The sequence below is a fragment of the Notolabrus celidotus genome, chromosome 22 (assembly GCF_009762535.1).
Source record: "Notolabrus celidotus isolate fNotCel1 chromosome 22, fNotCel1.pri, whole genome shotgun sequence".
Classification (NCBI taxonomy): Eukaryota; Metazoa; Chordata; class Actinopteri; order Labriformes; family Labridae; genus Notolabrus; species Notolabrus celidotus.
The window spans coordinates 25062710-25082771 of NC_048293.1; the positions used below are offsets into that span (position 1 = coordinate 25062710).

General features: G+C 42.5%; 1 protein-coding gene and 1 long non-coding RNA gene across 2 annotated transcripts; one reads left to right on the forward strand and one right to left on the reverse strand.

Annotated features, from left to right (window-relative positions):
- Positions 1-8280: 8280 nt before the first annotated feature.
- LOC117806436 lies at positions 8281-16039 on the reverse strand. The gene is made up of 3 exons (XR_004629671.1): positions 15816-16039; positions 15259-15374; positions 8281-8312 (listed from the first exon to the last, which is right to left on the reverse strand). It is a non-coding gene; the product is annotated as an uncharacterized LOC117806436 (long non-coding RNA).
- foxi2 (forkhead box I2) lies at positions 15324-19433 on the forward strand. The gene is made up of 2 exons (XM_034675381.1): positions 15324-16091; positions 17910-19433. Exons 1-2 carry the CDS (start codon positions 15482-15484, stop codon positions 18500-18502), a joined length of 1203 nt encoding a protein of 400 aa, XP_034531272.1. The 5' UTR covers positions 15324-15481; the 3' UTR covers positions 18503-19433.
- Positions 19434-20062: the final 629 nt, after the last annotated feature.

Genomic DNA, 20062 nt, shown 5'->3' on the forward strand with positions numbered 1-20062 from the left:
TAATTTATGTATGTATGTATGTATGTATGTTCTGAGGTTGATAATTGTTTGTTTCATTTCTGTAATGTGTGTATGTTTGTTTATACAATTGTAATGATTTTTTAATCACCCCATGATCAGTTTATGAAATAATCTTAAATCAATAAATAAATAAAGTGATCTTATTTCAAAAATTGAATTCATAAGCTGTAGATATAACAACATGTATAGAGTTTATAACTCTTTGAGTATATTAAAGGTGACATATCACGCTTTTTTCATCAATATATATTGGTCTAAGAGGTCCCCAAAACATGTCAGAGAAGAAAATTTATGAATGAAAGTATTTTGTTCCATTCCTGGACCTAAAAAAGGAGTAACTGAAGCACTGTATGAAAGAGAATCTGCTCACGTTTTGATTAAATCTTTTGCATACTGTGAACTTTCCCTGACTCTTTTGTTTATGTTCAACTCCCTGCACACAATTTTTTAATTAAGAGGTCATAACAAATACAAAAATAGAATCCAATGCTGAATTCAGTGTTTTCTTACAGTGTAGAAACAGGCCTGGAGGCCCACAGCCAGGCCTGTAAAGCTGCTAGCAGGTGGGGGAAGTTCAGCTCGCCTGGTCCCCAGAATCAGCACAGCACCCCACATTGTTCCCGAGGTCACCGCCTCAGAGCCCCATGAAATCCAGAGTGGGCTGCAGGGGCTCAGGCTGTGGGACCGGATCCAGAAATAATAAAACCTCATACTCCCCGTGTTTTGGGAGTCAGAGAAGACGGCTTATCGTGGCTCATCATTAGGCTCTGAAATAATCACCATGCATTACAGATGTGCAGCCATGTCACATGATGGCAATGATAGAGAGACAGATGTACATTGTGCAGCAGAGTGAACGGAAATACAACAAAGCCACAAACTATGAGTGGAGCCTGTCAGCTCATTACAGCTGGGGTGTCCTGCATGAGCTAAAGCCAAGCTTCATTTTTCACTACCAGTTTACAAACAGTGTAATTTCAGCTTTCACCACACCCCTCTCTAGTTTTGATCACCGCTCCGTTGCCCGTTCCCTCAATATGAGCAGAATTTGGGAGTTTGGCAAACGCCTGTGTGCAGCCTCTTGCCAAATAGAATTTGTCTCAGCATTACGGTCAATAAAGGCTGGCATCACTGCATCAATTACACACAACTGTAACTGAATTGAAAATTACTGGTAAACTTTGGCAGTTTAGTATGAAAATGAATTAAGCTGCAGATTTGCGCCTCTCACTCACTCACTCAAGTAGATGCTGGCCTACTGTGTTCTGAAAACCCGCCAGTTCACACCAATGCAAAAACAAGGCTGTGTACGGCATCGCTGGCAATGATTCTCTGGCTTTACTTCACTGTAAACTGTTTTTAGACTGCTGTCTGCAGCTCGGGTACCATCTGTAACGTCCTTAAAAACAAATGAGGAGCAGATACAGTTGCATTCACAGTATTAAGGATCAAGGGGCTCCTACTAACCCATTTCACAAAACCCAAACTTTTCCTTTGAAGGCTCTGTGATGAGTTTTCATGTTGTGTTGATTCTGGCGACCCCTTTGTACGGTGGCCCTGAGAGCTCACAGCACTGCAACTTAAGAAAACACATGCAAAAAGACAAAACACAAGCAAATTAAGAAAACATCTTCATCCATTTGACAACACATGCACAGATTTAGTGTTTAGTGTTTCTTGTTGTTTTATTTGTCAGTATGTAGACGTGTGTCTTGGTACACAGCTACAGCTACGACATGTAGCTATGTAGCTATGCTAACTAGCGCTAGCACTTATCCATGAAAACTAAAAATCATCCACTAGACCTTCAAACCTGCAGACCTGGGGGGTAAAACCGACCTTTGTGTTTATTAAGACAGCCTACAACTAGCATGCCTCCCTCCTAAGCTCCTTGTTAGCACACATTTGTGCAGGTAATGAAAAACGGAGGAGGGGATTCAGTATTATTTTATACAGTCTATGGGCTGAACAAGCTCCGAGCTCTGACTCCGTGACAGACCGGATATTGTTGTTACGTAACAAAAACACGGAAGTCTGAAACGTCTCGTTTCACACACATTTACAGAAAGGTGGAGAAATCAGAACAGGGGCAGAATGGATTTTTTTCATTCTCGGGGGGTTTGTAGACATGCCAGGGAAACATATTTCAGGTAGAGAACCATTAAAAAGTCCATTTTGCATGATATGTCACCTTTAACAGCAGATCACTGCAATAGGCTGAATCATGCGATCACATTGTTAAAATAAATCAAAAACACTTTTTTATCTCATTTTCCAACACCACTGACGGTAAGAGAACCTTAATAGCGCTGTGACTCAAAATCTGCATCAACAACAAGCATGTCCGGACATGTGCATCACTTTTAAGTGTCCTCTGGAAACACTTCTGTTGTGTTGTGGTCTTTGCAGCACGTTTTCTTAAGGCTGTGCATGTGTTGTCAAATCGATGAAGATGTTTTCTTTATTTGCTTGTGTTTTGTCTTTTTGCATTTGTTTTCCTAAGTTGCAGTGCTGTGAGCTCTCAGGGCCACCGTACCTTTGGATGAAATTAGCAGTGATTATCTGGTATGAAGACTGCATTTCCCATGAGCACCAGCACCAAGTTTGGTAACAATATGACTTTTACCAGGTCGACATTAGCCTAGCAATTTAAGCGCACATCCCATGTACAGATCAAGGCTTTGGTCCTCCTCTTTGCAGCATGCCTCAAAAAATATGCTGTCAAAAGTATGTCAATGCCAAAGCATGCATTTGTTGTTGAAGCAAATGAATGAATACAGACCTACTTTTTAGTTGTTCAAGATAACTTTCTGCAGGATGTAGAGTGATGAGGTAATGCACTGGTTTGTAGCTACATCAAACTATTAACTGTAACATGCAACAACTGAGCTTTGTAAACTCTGATTTATTACCCTTAGTTAGCTTACAGAAGGTGCTCTGGTGTCATGATGTGTGCTCCAGTGTCCCGATGAAGGTCTGAATGACTTAAATAAGCATGTGGTTGAACTCTTTCGTCCTCATCGAGCAGTGAACTCTCTCCTGGAGTGCTTCCTCTGCTTTTATTTGACAGTAAGGAGGTGTAATGTATTTCCCGCATTTACAGCACTTCCCATCCCAGCTCATGGGCCGCAAATTAGCCGTGAATTTAATCTCCTCCTCTCTCTTCTTCATGTAATCATGTCTGTATGATAAACAGCAACATGTATCAGCTGTAGATTAACATAACACGCTCTTAATCACTGTGGAAAAGTAAACAGAGATCATAGCAGAGCCGGAAGCAGGCGACCGGCTATCAGAGAGACCGCACTGCCCTTAAGTATTTCAGCAGAGACACATCGACGCACAAGTATGTGTTGCTCATACCCGCGTCAGACCCTGCTGCGAAGGGGCAACGCAGAAATATAAATCAGCCTAAAGAGAGACTATTTCCCGGTTAAACAGTGCCTTTAAACAGCTGTGAGACAGCATAGCAGCCTTATTCTGTAGATCCCTGGTCTATAAAATCATCAAAGCATTAGCCGTTAAGTCACAGTTGCAAAATAGGACTTGCTATTGTGTCTTTCTATTGTGAACTGGGCAACGCTGAGCCAACACAACTACAGCCAGTGAAAGACAAGGGCAGCCTGGGATAAAAGCAGCTTGACAGGCAGCCATGAAGGCCAAAAAACCAACTACCTTTGGAGTCTGTGTCACTTCAGGATGTATAGTTTCCCCCACTGCGCTCTGTCACAGCTAACTTCTCACGTTCAAGTTCCCCCAACAGCAGATGGAGGGGAGGAGGTGCAGGCGCAGGGCCAGGCCAGGAGTGCTGTCAAACCCCCAAAGTTCATCCATTTGGTACAAAGATGTCATTGAGCCTTGTCTTTGCACCTGCTCACGTCGTGAAGGAGATGGCAGAGGCTCTTCCTGTGTGTGTCTCAGAGAGGGATGTCCCTGCTGCAAAACAAGCCCGACAAACTGTTCTAAGATACTTCTTTGGAAACGCCAACTGCTGCCGTGCCAGATAAGTCAACAAACGAGGGCCAGTGAAACTTTCTTCATCGTGTGAGGGGCTTGTTTGTGAGAGAGAGAGAGAGAGAGAGGGTGAAAGGGACGGTTGGAGTTGGATTTAGGACCGCATAAAGAGGAGAGCCAGGAGGACGTGGTGAGGGTTAGGGGATGGCAGGTTGGACCACCCTAAATGTAAGGTTTTGTGGATACCCAGGCTCGCTCAGGTGGCAGCGATTGAAGAGTGGCCTCCTTAGCGCCTCCTTTCTCTCTCCCTTTGGACTCACAATGAGGAGACTGTTTCAACCAGGCGAAGGCCCGGCCTCCAAGGCCGCTGACAGAGAGAGATTAGAATAACAATGGCCTGGGTTAATGATGTTTGTGCCGTTAAGGACACAAAGTCGTTACTAAAAAAGCCATTAGGCTTCGCAGTCAAAGGGAATGAAAGGAGAGCTTTTTTACACTGATTACTCGCAGCGAATTCTAAACAGAACAGTGATCAGCACACAAAACACCAGCAGCTCTAAGTCGCATTTTATGGTGGGTTCTCTGTATTTTGCATGCTGCTATAACTCCTTTCTTGTTTATAAGATAGTGTGTGTTTTTTCATGAATTAGCTGCAGTTCCTTTCAGGCCTCTCACCCGACTTCTTCACTCCGTTCCACTCATCATGTCGAGGCAGGAGGCAGAGCCGAGTCGGAGCTGGCAGAAGGGGGCATTAAAAAAAAAAAAAAGCCAAAGAAGAGCGAAAGAAAAAGAAAGAAAAGAAGGCTTTGAAGAAGACTGAGCTTGCAAAGCTGTATTTTTAACTTGGATGGCACATCAGAGGCACGAGCAGCTACAGTTCAGGCTTTTTTGAGGGATATATGCGCTGGTTCTGCTGCACCCAGAAAGAGCATTCTCTTTAAAGCCGGGCAGACTGAGACCAAACATTCACCGCCATGCTTCCAGGCCTAATTATCCTCCGGATCACAGGCTGAGAGAGCTGGATTCAGAGGAGCAGAGATGAGCACACGATGGCTATATGTGAAAATGATTCAATGTGACATGATTTCAGCTGTTATTTACATTCACATTATAAGCTGACACCATCATTTAGAGTGGTTCAGTGCAACCCCATCATTTCCTCTGCTTCCTCTGTCCTTGAGGCTTATGTTTAATAAAGATATGATGGGGAAATAAGATGAGAGTCGAGCCAGAGGAAGAGATGCTTGAACCCCAATCATCATATGTTATCCTCAGAATCAGAAATATATTCTCTGTGTCAAGGTTGGTTGATAACAATGCCTTCCTCGTCCACATGTTTTCCACTCTGTTGCTGCAGAACAAACTCAGACCTCGGTCTGTTACCGAACCGAGTACTGCTGAGTTTAGAGTTGAGCAAAGCCTGACTAAGCCTGACATTATGAAAATGCATCTAAAAGAAAGTCCTTCTTTTGAAAACCAAGGATGTCCCAGATATTACCTTCAACTTTAAGACATCAACAACAGCTCAAACTTGAAATGTGTACTTTTTCAAAGCAGTACAAGCTGGAAAACAGGGAGCATGCTTTTCCCACATTTCCTTTTTCATAAATTTGTATCAGATTTTATCCCCCTTTCTTCCAATTTGGTAGCCAATTAAACCCAACCTCTTATCCAGTATCAATGCTTTTTTGCAGCAGCAGATATAGCTTTTAGCTAAACCTTAAGCCTAGGGAATTGAAGAGAAATGTAGGAACACAAGATCTTATTTTGAAAATGTCCTAGAAATGTGGGAACATAGGGCTGTGGAAACATATGGCCTAAAGTTAGGTGAAAATTTTTTTTTTGAAATGTGGAAACATAGGGATGACCCCAAAAGATAAACCTCAACTCCTTGATGGGCGGCAATGTAATCAAGAAATAAGCTTCATAAGAGTCAAAACAAAACAATAGATGCACCAAATATACTCTCAGATATGTATGTTTGAATTCCCATGTCTGTGACGTTCCACTAATTCAACATTTCAAGTAAACAAGACGACTGCAGGGGTCAGCTCTGCGTGCATCCAGACAATAGATGTTACAAATAGTCGAGTCGGGGTAAGAAAACTCAAGTCAGCTGGTGAACGGGGAGGTCTGTGATGGAACTCATGCAGAGAGAGAAAGAGAGAAATTAGGATGCCTATTTCTGAAAATGATGAAGTGTGACATGTGCCGAGCCCACAGCCTCCCTCCCACACGGGCCCGGAGAGGTGACTGAGGAGAGAGGAACCAAGGAAATGCCTGTGGCTGCAGCTCTTATTTTTCCATGGCAGCGTTATAAACATATAGCGCAATAACATCTCCTGCATGTACCCTCCCTGCCCGCAGAACTGTGGCTGGCCTCTCAAAAAGCTGCACTATGTTATTACCGCCTGCTATGAATGCCTGTCTGTGTGTGCATACATGTTCTTATCTGTCTTCTGTCGTACTAACATGCATCTCTGTGCGCAGCGTGTGTGTGTGTGTTTGCCTCACATGCGACGTATAATAAGTGCAAATGTTTATTTCCAACGGCTTCCTGTGTAAATGATCCCGCTCGGACGAACACGGGTGGATTCACGGAGCCCGTCGCGTTGGGGTAAATATGTCACAGAAATAGACTGGAGGTAAATGGTGCAGATTGTGCGTAAGCTGAATGGGCACGACTGTCTGGTAAATAAATAGGGCTTTGCGTGCACGGATCTGCAGCTCGGCCTCCACCTAACCAGGAATGGTGAAGTAGTAAAGCCTAACAGCTGAACCTGTTTATGTACATGAGGATTTTATTGATTACATACAGTGTGAGCATTCAGGGATGAACCAATCTGTACAACACGTTCAGCCATCAGTGTTTGTGTAGTCTCCAGTTCAAGGTCCCAAGAGTTCTGCTGATGTGTGTGTGCAGTGTGTGGCCCCAAGCTTTAAAAATACACAATTACTGATTTACATTAATTGCACCAAGGATAGCTTTTAATTATTTTTCTGCATCTTAATCACTATATTTGTAATACACAGAACAGCCTTCAAACTACTAATCATTTTCCTCCTCATGTTTGTCAAATAAGGTTGGATAAGATGAAAGATCCTCAGTTGTCAACATAAAAAGGAATCACTTACAGAGTTTTAAGATTAACCCTAGAACAGTAACGCTGGGTGATTTTCACCCATGTGATTGTGGTTATGTGATTTTCATTATGCTGCTGCTGTCTGGGTTGCATGGGTCCCTGAGTAGCTTCAGGCTGCTCTCTGATGTCACCCAAGGTCGGCCTGTTTCCCTTCTACCATCCCTGTTTTTTTCAGCAGGCACATGTTTGGGTGATTTTCACCCAACGTTAGTGATTGAGAGTAAATTCTTTGTTTATCTCTCCAACAGTTATCAGTGATCCAGGGAGACTGTGCCTTCACTGGATAAGGCTCACATGTCCCAGGAATGGGTGGCCCAAAGAACAAGTTCCCAGCTCCATTATTTAAAAAATAAAATCATTAACTACCCATAGGAAAATAAATTTAGAGAGGAGATCTCAAAAGTGTTTCATCTATGTCTGTTTGGAAGCAAAATGAGACTATAGCTCATGTCTCCTGTTTCTCATTCTTACCTCCAGAAAAAAAGTTGCAAAAAGTCTCAGCTTAGTCTCCCTTTCAGTTCAAAAGGAGATCTGGTCAAAATCTGAAATGATTCTCAGGTATTTCTCAAGTGTTGTGACTCCTTCTGAGCTCAGGTGGAGAAATCAGGGAGCTCTTGTCTCAATCTAACCTCATCCATTTGTTTTTGTCAGACTCAGTTTTTGTGTCTCAAGTTGAGCTCAGATGGAGCAAAGAAAGAGCCTGAGCTCATCTTTTCATGAACATTTATAGTGCCCCGCAAAATTAAGATTTCAATGTAATTGTCCACAAACTTACAATTCTCATTAAAACATTTGAACCACTTGCAAGATCAGCTATTTAGATGTCAAATGATCTCTTCTTTGACTTCACAATCTGGTCATTCCTTTACAAGTCTGTTTGGAACAAAACAACTTCACAAAGATTTAGTGGATTTGAGAGACAATGCAAAAGATAGAGATTTCATACGACAGGTATGACAGACCATTTATTTAAAATATGGGCCACAAAAGGGCCGACCAGATTTAGACAGATTATTACAATTAAAGGGGAGGATTATTTTGGGCGCTGGTGGCCTAGTGGTCTAAGCGCCCCACATACAGAGGCTACAGTCCTTGTCTCAGGGGTCGCCGGTTTGATTCCCAGACGGTCGACCATTTCCTGCATGTCTTCCCCTGCTCACTACTCCCCACATTTCCTGTCTCTCTTCAGCTGTCCTGTCAAATAAAGGCAAAAAATATATTTAAAAAAAGAGAAGAAAATTAGCCATTAATGAGATCTCTCATTTAAGTCTCAAATAAGACTCATGTCATGGTCTCAACTTCTCTCGTGAACTTTAGGAGAAACTAATGAGAAACTATCCATCCATCCATTATCTTGACCGCTTATCCCGTTTGGGGTCATGGGGGGCTGGAGCCTATCCCAGCTGACTTCGGGCGGAAGGCAGGGTACACCCTGGACAGGTCGCCAACCTATCACAGGGCTAACACAGAGAGACAGACAACCAGTCACGCACACACTCACACCTACGGGCAATTTAGAGTGAACAATTAACCTGGTGAGCATGTCTTTGGACCGTGGGAGGAAGCCAGAGTACCCGGAGAGAACCCACGCATGCAGGGAGAGAACATGCAAACTTCACACAGAAAGGCAACCACCGAACCGGGGATTCGAAACAGGAACCTTCTAGCTGTGAGGCAACAGTGCTACCCACTGCACCACCGTGCAGCAATGAGAAACGAGTGAGAACAATTTGAAACTTGAATGAGGCTGAAGTGAGAATCTCAATTTTGTCTCCAGAGACTTAGAAGAGAAAGCCTTGAGCAGTACAATTTCTCTCTGAGATGATATATTTTGATGTGAAGTGTTTTTTATCAGGTACATTATATCAGGTAATGTTAGTGATGGTGTTTTGAACTGTTCTGTTAGTGTTCTACAGTTAAATTAATAAACATTGTTCTTCTCTCTGTTTTTATTTCTTATGAGTTTGTATCGCCTGCTGTGTTTTAGTTTTGTATTCTCCACCCTTTCTGTGTCCCCAGGAGCTGCACACCTGTGTGCTCTTTTGCCGTCAGGCTCCTGCTGAGTCCCAGCTGAGGCTGATCAGTAATCAGTAGGTTATATAGGTCGGGTGCTTGCAGCAAGTCCCAGCTATTTTGATGGTGCAACTGAAAAGCTGTAACTTAAAGTTCCTGTGAGGAACTTTTGATTTATACCAATTTTGGCGCCCCATTGTGGACAAAGTGATACCTCTTATCTCTTGTTCTGTACATGCAAAAGCAGTGTTTTCAACAAAAACCTCACCCTGCTCTCTTTCTACAGCCAGATTTATCACTCAATGATTATTTGCCATGAATTCAGCCGAAAAATTGTGTTTCTACAGCCAAATGTCAATCATGTGGTCTGACACCTACCCCCTCTGAGTGGTTTAAGGCATTAAAAATGACAACAGAGAAGGTATCAGTGTTGTTGTTTATGGTTTTGTTTGCTTTTGAAGGTCATAAAGAGGCATCAGTGTTGGTTTCAGTGTGTTTATCAGCTGGTGAAAAACTCCTCATAGTGCCTTTAAGAGAGAATTAGTCCATCTCAATGTGGAGGATCTGACAGCTCTCTTTAGATCGAACAGGCTTTAGTGTGCATCCATTCAGACACGAGAATCAACTAAGAGGCATCATTTGTCGTTTGGTGCTTAATATAGTAAACCGTTTCTCTTCAAGTCCTGTTATGTTTCATGTTAAAAGTCATGTGTACTTCTTTCACTCCTTTGGGTTCTTGAACTCTGACAGTCTGAAGCTGCTGCATCACGACAAACTCTGTCTTTTAAAACAGTCTGCTGACAGGAGCTTCAGAGTCCTCTCTTTCTTTCTCATACATATATCCGAGTTTGTGAAACAGTTCTGGCGACGCACGAAGAGCCCCGGGGATTATTGTCATAGCCAACCCCGATATTATAGAATTACAGTCAGACAGAGCGACTCCTGGTGCTGCGCGGACAATTACTGTGCGGCCTGGAGCTCCGTGGAAAAGCTGCATTAGAGGAAAAACCTCAGTCCATCAGATGCTACAAAACAGGGAAGTGTTGGCAGATAATGTGTCAATACCAACGAAAGTAATCACAGCAGGGCTCAGAGGGGGTCTGACTCGGCCTTATTAGAAGGTTCCTCTCCAAACAGGCATGCAGCATGGGTGGGATTTTGCAACATGCAGACAAGCTGCAGCTAAAGACACTTTCAAATGAACTGTTTGCCTTTTTTAAAGACCAAACACATCAACTAAAAGTCTCACTCTGAGCTCTCTGGGTCAGAGTAAGCTTTGATGCTGCTGAAAGCATACTTTAAAAATCTTCAAAGACCTTCTGGATCTCCAGGAGCTGTCACAGGGAAAAACCACACATTCATATTAGATTTCTGAGGCAAAGACATTCAACACTTTGATGGCTTTTTGGCACCGCCATCCGAAGCCTCTTTACGGCAGTGTTTGGCTCTCTCCTGTGGATGTTTTCACAACCTGCACTGGAGCTGAGGTTTTGCTCCACGGTGGACAGTCTGCTGCCTCCCTCTTGTGGTGGTTTGTGTATTGCACATAAAAGCCTTGAATACTTTGAGATGAGTGTGTGTGGCTGAGTTTGCCACTGAAACAAGAATGCACAAGGTGGCAGTGTGCGTCCACAAGAGAAGTTTCAGGAATGAACCGAGTCAGAGGAGAGAAAGAAAGGACATGAACTGAAGTTTAAGGCTGCATGGTTGACTTTTCTCAGCCCCATGGAACATGACAACTTCATTTGATCAGAAGTCTCTCAGTTTTAATCTCCTTTTTCTCACAGCCCCTTAATCTCCATAGGTAATAATGTTTCACTTTGGTGCATTATCATCTAATGTGCACAAGTTATCATGAAAATGCAGCAGTGGTCATGATTCCACTTCCCATTTCAATCAGGAGAGCCGACTTTCTCTCATTTTAATAATAATTTAGTTGACAAGACTCAGAGAGGATGTCAAATGTGGAACTACTTTGGATATTAGATTCCATCAAGACGTCTTCATGTCTTGATGAGGCCGACCACAGGATACAATAATCCCCCTGACAGGACCTAGACACTGTCAATGGTGAGGGAAGGATGCAGGATGTGATGAGGGTTGAACTAAACCCCTAACCCTGATGATGAGGTCTAAATGGGACAGGGTGGAGGAGGGTCCAAACAATCCACACTGTGTGTTTGATGAATGAATAAGGAGAGTCTTGCTGCTTCAACTTCTGCTGAGCTTCATTTTATGTCAATATTTGCAGTTAATTTTCCTTTTTTTATTCTGTATATACTTTTCATTATGTATTTTTAAGCGTGTGCAAGAGGGGGGTTTTTGGGTTTTTTGGGTTTTTTTTCCCTATGCCTTAATTGCGAGGCCAGTGTGTTGTTTGAACAATCTGTGAACACACACATCTTGAGGACTCGCCTCACATCTGGGGACAAAACATTCCTCCTCACAGTGGCACTGACTCAAACACAGAACTGACTCTCATGGCTTCATTACAGTGAGAGTTATCAAAGGGGGAATTTTATTCAGGCTAACAGGTGGACTGAATAAAGCATGGACGTATAGTCTCAGTGACGACACCCTTTGGTTTCAGGAGTTTCCTTATGAAGCACAAAGATAGTGACCGTAATGCTGACTCCAATTCACTTCAGGCATAGGCGTTTCTAGCTCATTTTTGGGGGTGCTGAAGCACCTCGAAATTGAATCCCAGCACCCCTAAAATTTAAGATATTTTTTTTTTACTGTATGTCCTTTTTAACAAGCTAGAAAAGTTTCAAAACCATACAGTACTTGGTTGAAATGTAATATTTTAAGAACAAAAATTCAGCAGCTCCAACGCAGTGTGGTCTCTCTCTCCAAGGGCAGTGTGGTCTCTCTGAGAGCAGGTCGCCTGCTTCCTGCCTCGCTACGATCTCTGTTTACTTTTCCACAGTGATTCAGAGCGTGTTATGTTAATCTACAGCTGATACATGTTGCTGTTTATCATACAGACATGATTACATGAAGAATAGAGAGGAGGAGATGAAATACACAGCCGATGTGCGGCCGATGTCCGGGATCCCGGAAGTGTTGTAAATGCGGGAAATACAAAGCCGCCGAGCGGACCAATCACAGAGCTTGAGGTCCGCGTCGGCTCTACGGGGAGTTACATTTTGGAGGAGGTGCACGTCAGCTACGTGCGTAGGCCTCGGCGTAGGTACGGGAGCTACGCAGACCCCCAGCGTAGGGTACGCCGTTGATTCAACGCAGAAGTATAAATCAGCCTTTACATGTTGTGCATTGCATTTCAAATGAAAGTCCAAAAAATAACTCCAATGTCAATTTTTGGTATTTTTGGTACTCACTATAGAGGGCTGGTTTACTCCAGAAACATGCATACTGTTTATGTATATGTTGAGGAGCTGCTGTATCCAAATGAGTTGTCTTTCCCCAGAAATTATGGTTACCATATCTTTCTTTTATGAGTCCAATCTATTTCTCTTTTGCTGTGGCTCAGCATTTAAATCACCTTTATCAGATTTGATGGTTTTAGTCACAGACTTTCCCAAAAAGTGTTACACTTTTCTGTCACAAATGTGGGAATGAAATTGCATTAAAATGTACAAAACAGTGAAATGTATCTCGCCCGGCTCAGCCCCCCTAAACATCCGCCCCTGACTTCAGGCTTATCAAACAGAGCCTTATAGCAACAATGTACACACCTGTCAGTCAAATAAGCCACGCCCCTAACTATGGCTATGTACAGCTTTAATATCAACGAATAATATTCATCCCTTTAGAACAGAAATAAATGAGTAATAGAGACCGAAACAATGTTCAGTACCAGGCTGTGTCCATTAAAGCCATCTTTGCTCTGGTAGCGTCTTAGTCTTCACTGAAACACATGTAGTGAAGTGTCATCATCAATGGCAGAGGTCTGAACTAACTATACTGTAGGAGCCATGAAGGATTTGAGTGTGTATAGTCTCTTATTTTGAGTTTTAGGGTAGTTTATTGTTTGCATATTTTTGTGGTGTCATTTTTGTTGTTTGTTTACAATATGGTTTATTGTGGGGTCAGTTAATTAGGTTATTTCTTGGTCATGTGTTACAGGCGGGGGTATTCTGTTCATGTAGGCCACCTGTTCTCTTTTGTTTGGAGGTAGAGAGAGGGGGTGAGCTGAGTCTGTGTACTTTTTGTTGACTGCTATTTTCTTTGGATCACTTTAATCATCTGTTTGTGCACTTTATCATGAGTTGATTTTCCTTTTTCATTAATAAAAAGTGAAACTTATTTTTTTGTACATCAGGGATTTTTGCTTTTAGTGCATCAGACACTTTACTAGGCCCAACCTCAGCCTCTCAGAGGCTTTTGGCTCTTTGTACTCACTACATAAACTGTTCTTATAAGATACAGTTTCCAGGTAGAGCTGCTGCTAATGCAACAACATCATTTTGTTTTGTTCTTTGTGAAAGGCCATGAATAAACAAACATGAAGCATACAGAGAATTTTAAAACGGGCTCAGTCACTAAGGCATTTTTGCCTTTTTAATGATAGGACAGCTGAAGAGAGACAGGAAATGTGGGGTGTAGAGAGTGGGGGAGGACATGCAGCGAATGGTCGACTGGCCGGGAGTCGAACCGGCAACCTCTGCGACGAGGACTGTATCCTCTACATGCGGGCCGCTTAGACCACTAGGCCACCAGCACCCCGGGCTCAGTCACTCCTGAGGGAAACAGAAGTGCTGCAGAAAAAAATGTGCACCCATCAACACCAAGCACCATCATGGAGCGCTCAGAAGTCAGGGATGCAGGCACTGCCATCGCTACAATGCCGTCAGTGGACACAGGCCCTAGTTCTGCTGTAAGAATGGACATTTCAGTACGTATGGATTTTAATGAGGCTTCCTGGCTATTTGAACTGCAGTTTCTTCCACTTCTGCATTTGCAAGATTTTTAAACACCTGGAGTTGCAACTTGGGTCACCAAAATGTCCTCACAAGTACAGTCACACGTTTGTTTTTTTAATCTGATCTTGCACTTACGAAAGGAAGGAGTGAGGATGAAATGAGTTGAGAGAGGGAGAGAGAGAGGGAATTCACACTTCATTGAAATGTAGGGAAATTAACCCCGGCTTAAGCTGTCTGAGGGGTAAAGAAATGGCTTTAGGGTTAGGATTACGGGGATTAGGATTCTGAGATGCTGGGGAATGCTTTGTGTCGGTTATCTCTTTAAAAAATGGAGAGAAAAAATGTTGGTTAGAGTTCTGTTAATTAAAGACACATAAATACAATGAAGGGGACGTGTTGAGAAAGTACACAGCTCTTATCATGTGATCGATGAGCTTATAGGGACATACTGATAAGCTTGGTGTTGTTACTGATGCACATGGAACTTTCTATGCTGGATTAAGTTCCATAGAAAACTTTTAAAAGGCAACTTTTTGCCTTATGATGAAATGATGAATTGAAGTCAACATTGTTGTGATGAAAGTGTCATGTTTTAATCACCATGTTCCATGTTTTTTACTGTATTTTGATTAGATGATTTAGATAAATCACACGTAAGAAGATCAACCTGCTCTGAAACCGACCACCCAATACATGGTGTCTTTTTCTCCATTCCCCTTAATCTACTTCTGAAAGGAGAGTTAATCAGTGTAACTCTTTTCAATTATTTTGTAGTATAATGCTGCATTTTTAATTTATTTTTTAGTTCTGTTTTGAAGCTGTTTTTATGTATAAATTCTTTCTCACACACTTACTGAATGCCAAATCAAACATCTATCCTCAACCTGAGAAACAGTATCCTCCTCCTCATATCCTGCAGCATTTGTTTTTGTTTTCACCTTGGGAAAAGTGAGAGTAAATTGCAAAGTGAACAAAAATTTTAGATGCACTGTCATGCCACAGATTTCTGCAGGTAACAGAGGAGAGAAAACTTGCATAAAGTTTCTTGTTTGTTGTCTGAGTGTAAATAATCCCAGCTTCACCTTCAGCGTGTCGCCCTGAGGAACACATCCCAGCAGCAGCAGCAGCAGTCTGCTCCTCTGCTGAGTCTCCCCTGGAGGTTTTTCCAGGGGAAACATTTGGAACCAGTGACCCACTCTGAGCTGAATGAGGAGAACATGACCACACCTCCTGTTACTCACTCTGTGTGGATTGGCTGCTGGGAGTTATCTTGCTCCTGGATGTGGCTGCTGTTGAGGGTTTATACTATTAAAACTCCCCTCACTGCTCCATCCTCTCTGACACTTGTTGCTGCTGCCTGCTCAGAGAGAGAGAGAGGGAGAGAGAGCGAGAGAGAGAGAGAGAGAGAGGGAGAGGACACCTGAACCGATCAGCTCTTCCTTTTGGGATTTCCCGCGGGGAGTGATGAACTCCATCGACCCCCAGTCCCATCACCAGCACCACCAGCAGCACACCTCCCCTACCGTCGGCTCTCTCCCACCTAAAGGCGCCCAGGAGGCCCCGGACATGGCTGCTGTGTACTGCGACAACTTCAGCAGCATGTACCACCAGCAGAGTCTGCAGGGCGCGCAGAGACCCGCAGGGTACGGCATCGGGGATTACGCGTCGTCTCCAAACCCGTACCTGTGGCTCAACGGGCCGGGAGTCAACTCCTCCGCGTCCTACCTGCACGGAAACAACCCGGCCTCCTTCATCCCGCCCTCCTACGGCTCCCAGAGGCAGTTCATTACGAACTCACCTGGTTTTGGAGGGCCAGACCTGGGCTGGCTGTCCATCGCCAGTCAGGAGGAGCTCCTGAAGCTGGTCCGGCCGCCCTACTCCTACTCTGCGCTCATCGCCATGGCCATCCAGAACGCGCATGAGAAGAAGCTGACCCTGAGCCAGATCTATCAGTATGTGGCAGACAATTTCCCCTTTTATAAGAAGAGCAAAGCCGGCTGGCAGAACTCGATCCGGCACAACTTGTCACTAAACGACTGCTTCAAGAAAGTGCCGAGGGACGAGGACGATCCAGGTACCCTGAACGCACCACAGACTTTAGTATTATTATTATTAATAATCATATGGGGCATTTAGGTTCAGGTTAATCCTCCTGTTGACTTAGTTTAAATACATTTATTAATTATGTTAGTGTGAAATAAACTCACAGTGCTTGTTGAATAATGAGAGAGTAAAACTTTAAAGCATGAATACAATCCTCAAGTTATTATTACACCTGATATTTTATATGTCTGGTTCATATACTCAACCTTTATATATTTCACAGAAATAAAAACACATCATAAGATATTGTCTTTATTTATTATAAGAGCAAAAAGTTACTATTACACACAAATAAGATATTAGCTGCACGGTCACAGATGAGGGTATTTTAAAAAGTGTTTATAGGTTCATTTATTTTTGAGCATCACTATAAAATAAATAAAAGTACAATATACAAATTTAAAGCTAACAAAGTGTCTGAATTTTTTTATTAGATTCAGTTGAAGCCACATTCACCTGCAAGTCCAGATAAATGTCTTATTTAAAGATAAAGTAAAATAAGACCTGAATTATTGGTAATGAGCATCTTGTGACTTTTCTTGAATTAAGTTAATTCTTCTTATTTCAAGACACTTAAGTTCATTTCCCTTATGTTATTGGCAGATTTTTTTTTACACATTATACAAAATTCAGGAAGTGTTTTTGTCTTATAATATCTTAAACTAAGACATTTATCTAGACTCATCAGGTGAATGTGGCTCTGCACATTTTTCACTTGCTTATTTTTGAGTTTTTGCAGTGTTAAAGCTCCTTATTTAGTAAATGTAGCAATTCTATTTACACAATATATCAGTTGAATATTTAGCTACATTAGAAAAAAATAGAATGCACCCATAATATGATATAAATGTAGTTTTTAATCCTCAGCTTTACTTCAGTCTAAACGCAGAGCTTCCAAACTTTCCAGCCGGCGACCTCCAATAACCCTCAAGGTGGTTAGACAAGTTTCACAGCCGCACACACGCTCTGATAGGCCGATCCAAAAGAAGATACAATAACAACACACATATTATTTTATAGTGGCATTAATTCAAAATGGGTAAAGTAAAACTAGACAGATTCAAATACTTGTCATGTCTATGCTGGAGCAGTGATCTAATAAGCAGACACACACACAAGGTGAGGTGTGTGTGTGTGTCTGCAGAACATTACCCTACCTATGTGCACATGTCGCTACATTACCTGTGCAGCTAAAACTGATCTGTAATCACCTCAGGGGTCATGTGGCCACAAAGAAAAGTAGCAAAGTGATGACACTGTTTTTATTTACATGTAAAATGTAAAATGTTGCCTCTGTTTTGTAAATTATTTTACATACAGGATGAAATATTGAATCTAAATTAATTGAAATGTGTAATGTATTTTGAAGGCGTCTTGTGATCCCTTTTTCCGTGTCTTGTGAGCTCCTTGGGGGTCCTGACCTCCACTTTGGAGACCACAATGTCAGTCAGCTCAGGAAAGTGTGTTTCTAAATTTCTAAGGTTTATTATCTTAAAAAAGTAACTCACCAAAAAGAGAACAAGACCAGTGATAAGACATTTTAAATATGACAGAAGTTTGCCATGAGAGAGAGCTGCAGTGAGCTTTCTGTGCATTTATCTGTGGAGTCATACATAGACTTGAAAAGGTGACTAAAGAGGGAAACAAATAAAATGTGATATTAATGTCAAGAAGAAATTTGAAGCATGTATTTCAACAACAGAAGTGATCACACACAGCCTCATTGTTCAATCTAAATGAAAGGAGTAGTCAAATCAGGTGTTATAAGATGTGTCGTCTTCCATCACAGGAAAAGGGAACTACTGGACGTTGGACCCGAACTGTGAGAAGATGTTTGACAACGGGAACTTCCGCAGGAAAAGAAAAAGGCGATCAGACCCGAGCAGCTCAGGAGGAGCAGCAGCGGTCGGAGCATCAGGGGCCACAAAAGTGGAGGACGGCAGGTCAGCGTTAGGGGCCTCACTGAAGCCCGCGGACAGCCCTCAGCTGCTGGGGCCGTCCTCGCCGGAGATGGAGCCCATGAACGAGAACCACAAGACCTCCTCGTCATCCTCGCCCCCCGGACTGTCCTCGAGCGCTCCCTGTTTTAATAACTTTTACAGCAGCATGTCCACGCTCAGCTCGGGGGGCCCCAGTCGTCAGGGGTCTCTGGGACTGGTGAACGAGCTGTCGAATAGGAACATTACGGCCCTGAGCCCGTACCACCTGAACCACGGCGGGCAGGACACGGGGGCCGCAGAGCACGGCGAGGGCCTGCATTTTAACCGTGGAGTGTACTACAACACGTTTGGCGGCGGGCAGAGCGGACAGTTCAACGGTCACTTCTACAACAGCTTCAGCGTCAACAGCCTGATTTACCCACGGGAAGGGAGCGAGCTATAGGAGCTGATTCATCGCAGCATCACACGGTTTTAAGAGACCAGAACACTGACTTCTTTTCAGAGAGGAAACCTGGTGCATGCTGGGTAGCTTCTCTGCATCACAAACACAAATATCCCGTCATGAGTCAGTTCACTGGAGAGATCAGAAAGTTCATTGACGAGCACTCGAACTGTGGAAACACCAGCCTGAAACAAAAACGAGCACTTATATATATTTTTTGAAACTACTCCTTTAAAGCTTCTTCTTTGCTCTTCATGCTAAAAAAAAAAAAAAACACATGCAAAGTCAGAACCACTGAACACTTGTGTCTTGTGTAATATTTTTAACCCCTGCTCTAGACATCCTCTCCTCTTGTGGTGGAAACCCACTCGGACATGTTTGATATGTAAATGTACGTTTGATATTTTTGCCAGTTTTTGCCAAATCTAGCCCAAAATTCTAGTTGATGAAATGTCCAATCAGCTTAAGTCTGCCAAAGTTGCCTTTGTGAGACCGCCGTTACCTCAAAGAGACAATCACGATGATGAAGAGTCCTGTGAATTCACACAGGCTCCAAATGCAGTAACAATTGATTTAATACAAATATAACCCGCTTGCCTTATTTTTATACCCTCCATGTTGACTGAAACGACAGCACTGCAGCTCTTGTAAATACACGTGGACTCTGAAAAGTTTGTATTTTTGTAAATTATAAAGATAGTTTGTGATTATTTATGCTATTTATGCTAATAGGCATTGTTTTCTACTGTTGTCTGAACGTAGTTTGATTCAAGCAGAGGTGAATATTAGCTGACAGAACGCGCTGAAAACAGTATCACTGAAACACAGATGTCATAAATCTATAAATATATATATTAAAACTATATATGCTATATCATGGTTTCTCTCAGGATTCAGTGTGACAATCATTGAACGGCTTTTGTATCTATTTTTGTCCCTTTTTTTTTTATCTTTATAAAGTACACACAGCTACAGGCAGTTTCAACTGTGTCTATTAATAAATATCATGTGGTCTCGATTGTATTGTCATGCATCCTTTTCAGACAGGGCATCAGTGTAATCACGGCTTCATTATCATCTGAATGCAAACCGTAAAGCTCATTTTGAATTACTTCTACTCCATTTCAGCTCAATGCAACTTACTGTGTGTGCAGAAAAAACGGCTTTACCTCCAACATGAGTTTTTTTAAATTGAGTAATAAACCTACACTACCAGTTTAAAGTCTGGACACACCTTCTCATGCAATGTTTATTTATTTTAATTATTTTCAACATTGTAGATTAATACCAAAGACACCAAACTATGAAATGATCTGGTTTTGCCATAATCTGGATTACAACAGTAGTCAAATAGGACTATCCATTGTGTACTAACCCTGCCTCTGAACAACACAACTGATGGTCTCAAACACATTAAGAAGGCAAGTCATTCTACAAATGAACTCTTGACAAGGCTCATGTTAATTAGAAAAACCATTCCAGGAGACCACTTCATGAAGCAGACTGAGAGAATACCAAGAGTGTGCAAAGCTGTCATGAAGGAAAAAGGGGGCTACTTTA